Source organism: Dermacentor variabilis, chromosome 7 (genome assembly GCF_050947875.1).
Source record: "Dermacentor variabilis isolate Ectoservices chromosome 7, ASM5094787v1, whole genome shotgun sequence".
NCBI classification, from domain to species: Eukaryota; Metazoa; Arthropoda; class Arachnida; order Ixodida; family Ixodidae; genus Dermacentor; species Dermacentor variabilis.
In genome coordinates this window covers 154,114,481-154,128,110 of record NC_134574.1, presented here as the reverse complement: position 1 = coordinate 154,128,110, position 13,630 = coordinate 154,114,481, and the positions used below count along the sequence as shown (strand labels likewise).

The 13,630-nt window shown below is 46.5% G+C and overlaps 1 protein-coding gene across 1 annotated transcript in view; it reads left to right on the top strand.

Moving 5' to 3' along the window:
- The window catches only part of Trim9 (E3 ubiquitin-protein ligase Trim9), a 259,700-nt gene extending 248,307 nt beyond the window's left edge, over window positions 1–11,393 (top strand). Inside the window, exons 7-8 of the mRNA XM_075699731.1 lie at window positions 511–735; window positions 5,067–11,393. Coding sequence (XP_075555846.1) covers window positions 511–735; window positions 5,067–5,467 — 626 coding nt within the window. The 3' untranslated portion in view covers window positions 5,468–11,393. The remainder of the gene's footprint in view (window positions 1–510; window positions 736–5,066) is intronic.
- The last annotated feature ends 2,237 nt before the right edge of the window (window positions 11,394–13,630 follow it).

The window sequence follows — 13,630 nt, the reverse complement described above, 5'->3', positions numbered from 1 at the left end:
GTCGTTTACGAGCCTATTATCATTCATCATCAGCATCGATGCACCCGCTGCCAATCCAGGTCGCGACACACGCGGGCGCGAACTGAGCTGATAAATCTGTCACTCGAGTGATACCACTCCGTAACGATCGAGGGTGCTTAGGATCAACCAAATCCGCAGATGAAGATTGATGTTACAGTAGCTTCGTCTACGTGAACTCGACGCGAGCAGGTTGAGTCAGAAGTCGAGAGCTGATCTACCCGGACCTGATCGCGTTTATGTGCATCTTGCCGATCGAGTTGGTCGAGTCAACCCGCCCCCACGGCACACGGGTTGACCGAGCCCAGCTCGACGCTCGCTCGGTCCGACGCTCGCTCGGCTCGACGCTCGCTCGACCCAACCCGCTAGCGTTTACACAAACCTGACATTGTGACGTTCGTGTAAACGTCGTGTGTCCAAGTAACACGACGAACGGCAGTAAAGTTCCGGCGAAACGACGAGACGGGACGCTCTGTTTTCTTTGCCGTGCAGTGGCGTGGTTCGCGTTGGACCCGGTGGCGTGCCATCCCGACATAGTGCTGTCGGAGGAGAACGCCACGGCTCGCTGCGAGAGCTACGAGCACCGCGTCGTTCTTGGCTCCCTGTGCTTCTCCCGCGGTGTCCACTACTGGGAGGTCACCGTGGACCGCTGCGACAACAACGCTGACGTCGTCGTTGGAGTGGCGCGCGCCGATGCTGCCAAGGATGTTATGTTGGGTGAGTGCAACCACGCCCCATCCCTTCTTTTCTTTTTAATAGAAAGTTCTAGCTCGTCCGCAACATTCTTTAAACATCATAAGGCTGAAAGTCGGGCAAGTTGGTTTACGTTCGTAGTGAAAAGCGGCGCAAGTTGGTGTTCAGTGTGCGCTGCTTTTCACCGTGAACGCAAATTTCTTGCCGTTTACGGGTTACCGGAGCCGCCCATACATGGACGGCAGTCTTAAAGCTGCAGGTGGGGACATCTTTGTGACTGTTCGTCGAACTACAAATGCGTTTGGAATATTTTGTCGTGCGTGTGTTATCGCCGAAGGAAAAGTGTAAAAGTACGGCACGTTAGGGACTATAAAGAGGTTTAGCGTGTTCGGTATACGGCAGTGACTTCGTAATTCCGGGTTACCGGACATTTGTAGCGACGTCGTGTGACGCTTCGTCTAACCATAATACCTTATAGACACGTCTCGTGTTCTACAAGTGTTCTCGTCTAGAAAAACAACATTTAAACAGGCGATGTCACGATTATGCCGCTGCCGAAAATTTATCCCAGCAGCAAAGTACTATAGACTGGTTCACTGCAATAATACCCCTATGTTTGTCTGGTTGACCTCTGCGCTACCAGTTGGCGCCACGTACCAGCCTGACCGCTTACGTTTACGCCTCCGGTAGTCCTGTATAATGCGCAAACAGCAAGACGTTTGCGGACAAACTAAAACGCTTTTTGTCGCTGCCTACGCTTTACACTAGCAGTGAAGTGGAATGTGCAAGTCACCGCAGCATTACTGTTGAGCGTGTTTAAAGGCGAGAGCCTTAATTGGAAAAAGGAGCCTTCCGCGACGCCGGGGACGGACACGCCTTCAGACAGAGACCCAGTGCATCAGCTCATCTTCACGTTTATTTTCTATCTCGCGCGCATACACCGCACGCTGCGTGGCACGCGCCCTCCTGAGCAGCTTTTCCTCGTTGCCGGTCTGCGTAGCAGACGACGCTACCACAATACTTGAAACCAGTGTGTCGAAACGGAACGAAAAACGAAAAAGAACGATATTTTTGACCGGAACAAGAAACGTAACGGGAACTTTTATTATTTTGTTTCGGGGTGTAACCGAAAACCGATCAAAAGTATTTCGGTTCCGAAACCTTTTGATCGGTTTTCGGTTCAAGGGGAAAGTCGGCAATCCGAAACAACCGACGTAAGGCAACGTCAAGATTGCGCGTATTTCAGGCAGGGATAGCGCGGGCGATAGCCGGTCGAGCGCTCCACGAATCTAAGCCTGCCGCTCGGTGCACTAGCAGGTCGGCATCTTAGCAAAGCCCAGGGCTAGCACTCTGAAGGGCTCATAGTTTCGTTTTCTATGGGAACAACGCTTTGTTACCGAAGTTTTATCGTTCGTTTATGTTGGTTTTATCAGGACAGCGGTCTCACATTCCAGCGAGTACCATCGACGACGTGCTGCTTCTGAGATCATGCTCAGTGCCTTGACTTATGACACTGAGCATGATCTCAGAATTCATAATTCACTTATTGAGAAAAATAAGTGCTATGCTTTTATCTTTACTTTGCTTCGAAAATGTTTCAATGCGAACCAAAACCCTTATGAACCGTTACAGATCATTTCTCTCTCTCTCTCTCTCTCTTCGTTCCGGAACAGAACCGGAGCGGCACGTTTTTCATTGGAACGGAACTAAAACCAGAACGAAAAACATTTCGTTTCGACACCGTGCTTGAAACAGGAGTTTCAACAGGGTGCTCTCTGATTAGACACTTACGTCGCCAGATTTCGCTATACCAGTGTTGTTGCTGCCACATACACCTCTCTGGTAATAACGCGGTATACTCCGCAAACGCTACTACGTTGGCGGACAAGCTAGAACTCCCTAATGTTGGATTCTTACGGCAACCAAGTAGCGAAGTGAAGCAAGGGGCAGATGCGCGGTGGGAGCGGTCACAAATGGCGTGAGCATAACGATTTGGGCGAGTTGGTTCCAAGTTCGTGGCGTGATTGGTGCAGCGCGAAGCACCGAAGTGTTGCTTAGCGGATGGTCGTGGTTGTCCGGCTTTCGCTGACCCCTCGTTATGTTTCTTTTTCGCGCTTCGATGCATCGCACTGCGAAAAAATCACGCCATGAACTATATAGTGAATAATATTGTACTGCAGCTCTTGCGTTTGATGAGACGGCGATAGTGCGGCATCGGAACCGCGCGCTTTTCACCTGGGAGGTGCAGGCTTATGGTTTACCCGAGATTGGAAAAAAACATGCGCGTTGCGACCTTCCTGCCTGGACGACTCATTCCGTTTCCCGGATAGCCACGACTTGACAGGTTTTTAACTGGTGGCTGTTTTTCTTTTTCTAAAAAGTGCTTTGCTTTCTCTTGTCAACACCGCCGGTATATCGTTTCTTCCGTGGCATTTTATCCGGCAGAACGTCGATGTTGGGCGGCGTCACTGGCGTGAATTTACGTGAGATAACGCTTTCCACGGCGCCGTGATGTTCGCGTAACGCCGTACGGTCGTGCTCCATAAATAACGGCGGAATGCCCAGAATAGAGCCTCCGGCGATGGAATGGGCGCGAAGAATTGCGGCGCGAGCTGCGTCTCTATAAAGTGGCGCCGACCTTGCCCATTCGGTAACATGCTGCATCGCGTGCCGCAGATACAGAATTAAGACGGCAAGCTGGGCGAGTTGGTGATTGAACATGTTCCTATGGGTGGGCAGCGCAACCCGGACGAAGGATGTACTTCCTCTCGTCCTTCGTCCGCTCGTGTTTTGTACTTCCTCTCGTCCTTCGTTCGGGTTGCGCTGCCCACCCATAGGAGCAGATACAGAAGGCGACGCAGTGAGTATAGTGGGAGAGGGAGCGCGAACGCACGCATCACACGCTAGGGGATTCCAAATGAGCGGTGATGATGATAATGATCGCCTGGCGCGCAAAAAACGCGTACGCGCAAAGTCCCCGAGCACGAATCGGCGACAGTTGGCTGTCCCACGCATGATTTACTGAGAGCGGTTTGTCGCTGCTGAGAAGTCGGAATAAAAAGCAGGCAACTATATATAAGCCTTTTGATTTCCACTACTAGCTCTACGCAGCCGTTCTCGTCTTACCTCAGAAGTAATCTCCTGTAATGTTCCGTATAAAGTCCCAAGCTCGGCAAGATGCGCCTTGCGGCCTGTGCTAGGAAAAGCGTTCGAGGGTGAGCCCAAAACGACGGTGGCTGGACTCGCACCGTCTTCCCGCGTGCCCAGTGTTGGAAGTTACGTGATCAGTGCGCTCTAGAGGGTGAGGGCATGCATCTCCTTCTTTAGCCCGACCCACGGAGTAAGACATTTAGGAGGTGAAACTCCCGTCAGCGCGAGCGAGCGCGGGCGACCAGATAAGGTCACAATTGTTGTATGCGCCGACGGGGCCATATACAGTGGCGGCGCCATGCGGCGCGTCGTAGAAGCCGCAGCGAAAAAGAAAAATGCAGCGCCCGGGCAGGCGGCTCCAGTGCGCTCTCAACGGCGGTGATTTCTTTCCAGGCCGCCAGGCGCCGCCAGCACGATAATGGCTCCGCGGGCATGTGACTTTTTCTGGTCGCCGCAAACAGCGGAGTTTGCACTCCTAAATGTTTCTTGCTCCGTGGCCCGACCGTAGCACCGCATGGCTGCACGACTGCCCGCGCGGAAGAGCTCACACGCGGTCCGCGCGCCGTAGCTTGAAGGTAATTTGCGGCGGGTGCAAAGTTCAAGGGCGAGTCGTGATGGCTGGTGGCTTCATGCGCGTGTCTCCCCTCGCGCCTAAGGTGGGTTTGGGGTCGTGTAATCTCAACTTTCGAAGGCGCGGTTAAGCGAGCGGCAGCACGGAGCGATGGCTCTCCGCTGCCGGCGCTCTTCATCGCGCCAGCGAGTGCTCGCGGTCGCCGAGGAAGATCTGTCCGTGTTTGCCTGTGCGCACATGGCAGCTTGCTAGTTAATTTAATTTGTAAGCGAATATTTACCGAAATTTACACGGCAGATTAAGCTGCAAATGTTGCTTCGTATAGTCCGATACTGAGCTATTGATATCAATGCTTTGCCTTTCAGGCAAGGCAGTGGCTCTTTTTTTTTTTTCTCTATAAATTGCAGAAGAGTGTTGAAGTGAACCACATTACTGATTCAGAAACGAATAGTGTTAGTAGTGGTGTGAATGTTTAGGAAAGAAACGACTCTGTTTTCTAAAACTTCTTCAAGTACTGTTCGGTTTGTTTTTCCCAGTGTTTAAAACTACGGATTAGTCTAAATAATATAGGATAGCTAGACTTTAGAGGCTAAGTTATAATTTAGTCAGTGCTGTCTTGTTAAACATTTTGCAGGCAAAGACGACAAGGGATGGAGCATGTACATAGATCACCAAAGGTCTTGGTTTCTTCATGCCGACCGGCACGAACACCGCGTGGACGGTGGCGTCGAGAGGGGCTCGGTCATTGGAATACTGCTCGATTTGGACAGGCGTCAGCTGTGCTTCTACGTCAATGATGAACGGCAGGGACCGGCCATTGCACTGGGAGCTCCTGTGCAGGGACCGAGCGCCGCACTCTACCCAGCATTCAGCCTGAACCGCAACGTCCAGCTGACAGTGCACACAGCCCTAGACCCACCGCAGTCCTCTGATGACAGCGACGACGCAGCAGACGATGGCGAGGAGGCGCGTGAGCTTCCCGTTCCTCCCAGCCCCAAGAATGCATTGCCCACCCTGCCACCACCGGTGGTGTGAATGTTCTTTTTTTTTTTTTTTTTTTGACAGCTATACAGAGTGAAGCTGCCACTCATTTGTCATCCCACATTGCGACTTCAAGGTGGCAGCATGCCATGCAATGTTTACAAGTTTGAGAATGTGGTATGCCGAAATGCTCGGGTCACTTTGGCAAGTGGACTTGCCAAGATAGTTCACAGAAATGAATGGAAACATGCCGCAGCTGCATCAGCGGTGCAAACTTGAAAAGGCTGCCCAGTGTCCGGTGTATCAAGTTCACTTGACAGATCGCAGTTCGAAAGTGTCTTTTTGAGCAGAGTACTAATTGGAAACGCAAGCAGTGGGGCATGTGGTCTTTGATTCACACTGGGCCATGTAACCATGCCCACGAAAAGACAGTGCAGTTGAGGCATGACCTATGAGATCGGGTGGCACGGTGTGTGCTTGCCGCTCGATCTCGGAGGCCACAGTTAACATTCTACGTTCTAGGCTGTGTGTCCCGCTCTGCTGCTCTGGGCCATTGCACGTCTACGTGAAAGCAAAAAAAAAAAATGTATATACCCATTTTCCTGCTTATTGATGAGCCTCAACGCAGCTGAGAAATGCTGATGATTATCCGATTGACGATCACTTTGGGAGATGAGATCACTTAGCAAGATTTTGCATTTGGTGCCGAGTCATGCATAATCTTTTGAAAGCAATTGTATTCTCAAAAGTGAGTGTTTGATAATCTGGTTATTGCGGCTATGGGTTATAGTGCATGTGCCGAATGCTGTACACTCCACTTTTTGTGGTTCATTAATTGGACAACATTTAGCAAAATGAAATGGATGTTGAGTTCCCCAAAACACACAGAGTTTCTTCACCTTTAAGGAGTTTTTAGACACGTCGGTATTGTTGAGATGGTTAGTTCATTGAGTTCAGTCCAAGTACACATAAGTACCTTGCCCGTGCATGCCGTTACATGAGAAGAAATACAAATTTAATTGCTGTGTAGCCTCTCATGTGTTAGTTCAGCTCATTACATTACATGAAGGGCCACTCTATACTTTTTCAGTGCAATAAATATGGTCGGTTGTAGTAATTAAAACAAAAATGAAGGCATGACAATGTTAGGACACACACCCCATTTGCAAGAATGTGGCATGACTACTGCTGTAGCATGAGGGGGAGAGTGGGAAGGTATTTTGCAACTGCATATCCTGATTTAAAAGTAAAGTAAAAGGGCAAAACGTTAACTCAGCAGTGGGGCTAAAAAAATGAAGCATTTGTTGTGTAGCATTGTACACAGTCAGCTACCACTACGATGCATGCACATGCCGCGATAATGGCTGTCAACCACGATGTGCTACTCCAGGAAGTCGCATGGGGGTTGTGTTAACTGTATCTTCTACAGGACATCGAGAGGTTTGCGGTACGGGTGGATGGTGATGGCTTCTCCTTTGAAATGGGGTAGTGGACAAATGTCGCCAAGCTTGGTTCTTACTGCCTTTACGCCCTGTCTTCTCTTGAACCTTGAGATCTGGTATTCTTGTCAATGAACCATGGAATCTGTACTCCTATACTTTAAGCAAAATTAGTTAGAGAAAACAAGTCATCTGCAGGTGTATGCCAGTCTGAGAAGCTGATGCACATCAAGGACATCGAAGTTGTACAAGCGAGTTCTCACACCTTTCCATACTGGGGGTCTATTTGTTCGCTGTTCTTAATGACAGCTTCTACGCAGGCTGTGTGGCATAATCACGCCGCCGCCTTTTACTGCCGCAGCCGTATTAATTTCTAGCTGTCCTTCAACTTGGAGCCGCAGAAGGCAACGCAAGAAAAAAAAATTGCGGATTACTGGCCAAATTAAACAGCATCAGTAAGTTGTCTATTTAGATTATATATGTGTACAAGATAACTTTTATTTACATAGACATTATGTTCCAGAACAAATTCTGTGCTCTGAGGCATGCTGTGTTGCATTCACATTTGATAGCAACCACGCCGTCGCATGCCGGCATTCACCGGCGTACAGAAACCGTAGCAGAACTTCCCTTCACTGTAAAAAATAATGTTGTGTCTATTATGTTATTTTTTCGCTCATTACCTTCACCATTTCCCCAGCCACCTCTTGCTAGCCTCCACAGCAGATCCATTTATGTTTTCCCCGCTTTCCTTGAAACAAGGCATTGGACAGGTTAGTTTGGTCCAAGTTTTCCTCCAAATAAACACTGTGATGGCAAAAGCTCTGGCTTTCCCACACAGCTCAGGTGCCTAGTGGCTGAGTTAACCGCATCTTGAAGTGCAAATTGGCATGAGTTTACTTTTTTCGAGCTTGCCTTATTCTACAGTCTTCACCGATTTCACGTTAATGATTAACCAACTAGCCCACTCTCAAATGATCTCAGTTTCTATCAGAACACTGGTGTTCATGCTGTTGGCGGATTGTGCCAGTTGGACACTCATTGTTCCAATAATGGGGGTCTGTGTGTTCACTAGATTCTTGTTGTGACTTCTCTGAGCAAAAGAATGTTTGCATCTGTTGTGAAGCAGAGTAAGCAAACAAGTAACTTCCTAGTTAAGGTGAGATCAGAAATGCCTGTCATTTCACCTTAATATGTATATTTTGCACAAAGGTTGTTAGCTGCTGTATTTTAGACATATTTGTCATCACTGACTGACATATCACAAATGGCTTACCACCTATTTGCTGCATGTGTGCTATGATCACTTCAGCAATGAGCACAGTTCCTTGGAGTTGGAACTGAGATACAAAACACAGTCCCAGTCCCAGGGCAAGACATATCAGTTACTTCCTTGATTTTCAGTTATTTTAATTATTGTATCAATACTTAACGCATAATCAGAATGAGATCATTGGGCAAGGAACTTTTTCCCACCCTGTATGAGCTGCAGCAGCATATCAAGTTTGTGCTCACAAATGTACCATTTAAGACACTAGCACATTTAGCAGCCCTTCGCTTGAGTTCAGCTGGATTGAATTACAGTGTTGATTGCCAACCTATGATGACTGCCATGTAGATTTCTTTGCTTTCTTTGCACGTCAGATAGTTGCACACTGCTTGTTAAATCACAGTCTGTCTGTATAGCCTTCGGTTCTGTTTCTATGTTCTAGTAATTGGTCATCTTAGGCAGTAGCACCATTATTCAAGAACTTGTTTTGTCCTTTTTCTTTTTTCTTTCTTTTTTAATACAACTTGTAATCATTATGTAGTGTCACTAGTAATTTGCAGAGTGTTATGTCTTGAGGCAGCATACATATCATTTTACATAAGTACTATTAGTGCTTCAAAGCCACATGAACATGAAGATATATTTAGTGGCCGATACATCAAACCCCGTTGATGCCTACTGTTAAAAAAGTGTAGGGAAACTAGGACAAGCTATAATTCTAGTTACATTATTTGCAGTGCTTATTCTGCAGTGACAACGACTTCACACAACTTGCAAGAAGCAGGAATATTGTATTGCGTGTGTTCCCTTGGTTGTCAAGGTGTTGCCACAGGGTGAAATTCATGCTCTTCCTGGCGCACTTATGTTTGAACAAAGTTAACCTCAAAAATAAAATTTCAGAGTGTGCACGTCATAGATTACCACAACAGGAGAAGACTGGACATGGGCAACGCATCTTGCAAAAGATACCGGTGAAAGCCTGGGTGCTGCACCACGCCAGTTGTCACCACAGGTGCTTGTATACAGAGCAAGAACAAGCATTGGCATGATAGTATTGCTTGTACAAGATTCTCTGTGGAGCACAGGGCAGCCATTAAGCAAGGCTTATCTGACGCTGAATATACATCCTGCCATTATTTTCGTGTTCTAGTTCTTTTTACCACTTCATTTTTTACATTATATGTATATGTAGTGTCTTAGCGGGGAAGAAAAGTTTGCAAGTGCGGTGAGTGCTCTTGAAGTTACATTGAAGTGTGAAAGCTTGTATGGCAATTCATTGAAAGAGATTTCATTGAAAAGAAAAGCACTGTCTTGTCTGTACATTTTGACGTTTCTGACAAGATGAAAAGAAGAGGGTACACCATTCATGCATCATTCTGACTTTTGCCTATCGTGTGTGTTAAAATGTTGTAGCACTACTTCAGTGACATGGAAAGATACTTTTCCGAAACTCGATGATAATTTACGCTGAAATTCGGTCATTTGGTTGTTGGTTAATGTCATAGTTCAATGAGAGCTCAAGAGTTCAGACTGTCATGAACACATTTGCCATGTCAACAAACAGCTTCAAGCCACGCCTCTGTTCTGGTGATTTGCTTTCTCAGCCATTATGTTTAGCTGTCGAACCATGCACCTGTAGCCAAGAAAACTAGTCACATGTGTAAAGAAAGCTTAGTGTCAGTTGAATGATCTCTGTGGTAAGTGTGAGGGTGCATGTCTCATCTGCGAACACCACCTGACAGGAAGACTACGTTGCGCTGCTATCAGGCTTTATAGTTTTTTGTGCTGATTTTTTATCGCCACACCAAAGGGAAAGACTGGCGAGTCTTTCCAGTCATCCCTTGTAAAGAAGCCCTGTTCTTGTTCATCACTCATCAGATGCGGCAGTTTAAAGGAGTCTTACTTTCTTGTATGTGTGCGTCTATAAAGTGTGTAACCAAGTCTAGTTTGAAAGCTTTTGGTAATTTGAGGGTAATTTTTTGAACCATTGTTTTGGTAATGGACCACCGTATGTTTTCTTACATTTCTTGTTTTTAAGTAGCGACAGTTGATCTGGTAGCTACGATAGTCACTACAAAATAGTGTTTTATCGTTCGTTGAAAAGAGCTGCAAATTAAGTTGCCTTATCATGGCATATTGGCAAGGATATGTTGGCAACCTATGAAGTCCTGTACTTCTGTGTGTTCCTTTGTCCACATGATGTGTATGTTTAAGTATTGCTAAGCAAGGAAAATGCAGTGTGCTTAACTGGGCTGGTTCCTGCGTGTGGAATGGAATCTAACGGCACAAAAGACCGCACATATAGTGTGGACGTACAGTGCCGTATCTGTCGTGTACGCTATGTATCCCGTCTTTTGCACTGTTAGGTTCCCTTCAAGGGAAATGTTGCAATAGATTGTGTTGCAGCATTCCACTGCTTACTAAGAGCACATAGGTACCAGCACTTCGTAGGCGCTTCATTTTCTCTGCAAGGATGAATTTCTTTTTTCCGTTAAATTTGCTCCTTTGTCTCGGCTTTCATCAGGCATACTTATGTGACTTGATGATTTTATGTGGCACCTGGTGATTTTAGTGTATGGTATTTTCTCACTGGTGCTATTGTCAAACTACCGGTGCTTTTTTTCCATTTTATTACTTTTGTGTTTGTCTGAGTAATTGATTCTAGTAAGGCACAATTATAAATTCATTTCATCATGCTGAAATGACTTAATTGACGAGTACCAGAAAAAAAATTTTCAGTTTTGTTGCTATAATAAGCATAAGGTCAGTTACCGGTGTATGCTATTATGCGCAGAGTTGTGCAACTCCATAGCGCAAGTTTGGTAAGGTCCAGCCAAGACTGCTGTTTTGAGTCAGCTATATCCTGTGATTGAATTGGCCTCTCTATCGTGGTGTATGCCCTTCCCTAAACATGTGAGGTGATCAAAGCCAGTTTTAAGATTTTTTTGCACTGCCAGGGTTGCCGTGGTTGTATACTTATTTATTCTGCAGTACTCTTCGAGCGTTTGCATACCGAGTGCTTATGTTTAGTGAAGGTTATTCTTTGCAAAGATTGAGCATACAATAGTGTGTACACATTTTCCTCCAATTATCAGCACACATGGAATGAAAGTTTTACTGGCTGTAAATAGCAGAGAGGTTCCCTCGTCCTTTTATTGCTGCTGTAGCATATGTAGCATATCCAGTAGAGAAGTCACTATCATGTTTTTCTTCACATTTTTTATGTGTGGCAGTACTATGTTTATTAATTAAATAAAAGTTTCTTCTCTGCCATATTCGTCATGTCTTCACTGCCTTATCTCATTTTCACATCAATTGGGCACATTTCAACCGCATTCACCGCATTGTGTGCTAGTTGCTTCATTTAGTTTTTCTGCTGTGTACTAGAAGCTTCTTTTTCTTTTTTCACATTTTGTCACACATCCAATTTTCCAATACTTACATTTTTCATCATAATGTGTAGAGTACAACTTACACAGCAATACAAAAAGGGACATTTGTGGCATTTAAGCACACGCAGATATGTTTGGGATGTCTTCAGGGCTGAAAACCAAATAAGGATACCTGGAAAGAAAAACGCCAACAAACGTTTTTTATGACATCCCACCTGTTGCTACTCTTATGCACCTTGTCATGGAGACAACTTTAGGAAATGGACTACGATTGTGTTATTATAACATTGATGACACAGCTGTGAAAAATGCTTGAACTTGAAAAATTAACAGGCTTCTGAATACACCTTATATTAGCACACAGGAAATCCATAAGCAGTCAAAAGGCAACAATCTGGCGACAAAACTAAACTTCACATAATGAATTTACTACAGAGCTGGTTTCATTCGAACCCTTCCTTTGTGTCACTTGTTCAAGCTCATAGCTTGACTTTCTGTAATGCAACCAGTCCAATTGGGGCCGTATACTACTTCCCTATAATTGAATCTGTTCTGTGTTTCACGGCAATGCACTCCTTAATTTGAGGTTGTGCATCTGCGGTCCATAGTTCTTTTTAGCAAAGCTGTTATGGCAACTACAACCACTCGAAAACATAAATGTGAATGCACAATGAATAAACGAGATTCATGAAAACAAATGCACACCTATCTGGAGTACCAAATGCTGCAGCAATGTGGTTAATGATATATGCCAGTTAATGAGACATTTACATGAACAGCGCAGTGTGCCAATGAACATTGCGCTACTTAAAAGTGGCAAGGGATTTCAGAGAATGACCGTTACAGCATTTAAACTAGTGCTGTGCAATTCCTTTTTCCGACGAAAAAGAAGAAACCCATAAAAAAACTAATGTCAAAGAAAGTCCGCTACGCCAGTGATTGCAGCGGTCGCAAACGTATCTCGCCAACTCTTCAAGTCATGGCCTCTGGTATCTGGTAGCGCTCCACCGGTTTCAAACATAATTCTCGTAATCTACTATACTGTGCTCATAGGGTCTGATTTGCCTGCACCACTGTGAACCAGTTCACAGCGGTTCACCAGAAGTTCAGAAACTGTGCAGCTCGATTCCGGAGGTGCAGGCCCAGCGAAACACTCGAAACGATTGCAAAGGTGCAGACGTGGTGTAGGTGTTATGCTATGTCATACTAATGTGCACGGAGTACGTAAGTTTGAGAGGTCCTGAACTGCAGGTGTGATCGGTTTCTGGGGCATAAATACACACCACAGTTGCGTAGACACATCGGATGTGCATAAGCGGGGTTTTAACGGTGCTCGCACCCGTGTGCTGCGTCGTCTGCTGTGCCACTGCTTAGCACCTGTATGCCTGCACCAAGTCGGCACTTCACACTGACGGTGGAGCGGTGTCAGGATTGGGGGCTCAGTCCCATCGCTCGTAACCCGTTGTCAAGGTTGGAGTCCGGCATGAATTAGAAGGTAGCTGGCCCATGCCGTCGTCCAACTTATCCACGCTGAGGACGTTGATGAAGGGAAGGACTGCTTCTCATTGAGAACGAGGAATATGGGTTTATTTACAGTATCTACATTAGTCTAGCATGACTGCGAGAGAAAGTACATCAGTCTAACAAGACGGCTTGAGAGAGAGTGTCCTGAGCAGCCGCACAACAGCGGTTTTTAATCACTTCGTGTTCCCTAGATCCCTAGGTGAGGCAAAACATTCGACGCCATTGTAAACAAGCCGCCTCTCCGCGGGACAGTTTACACACACACGTACGCACTTTCACTACACTCGGAGCTGACCTTCGCAACGCGGCCGTAGTGTTGTCCATTGTTCTGCGTCCCCGTAGCCAGATGGTCACGCCCAACCCCAGCCGGCGCCTCTAAATTCCAGAGCGGACGTTGCACAGTGGACTTCGCCGGTGCCCATTGTCTGGCGTCTTGGCGCGTGGGAAGGGGCCTCAGTAGACGTTCCTGCGGGCTCAGTAACAATAGTTGGTCCGCCGAGCCCGTTTAGTCACAATGGCGACGAGTCTAGAGCGTAACGGTGCTGTTCCGAGACAAGGTTGCCGCTGCTCTCGCAACTGGCTGGCAAAACTT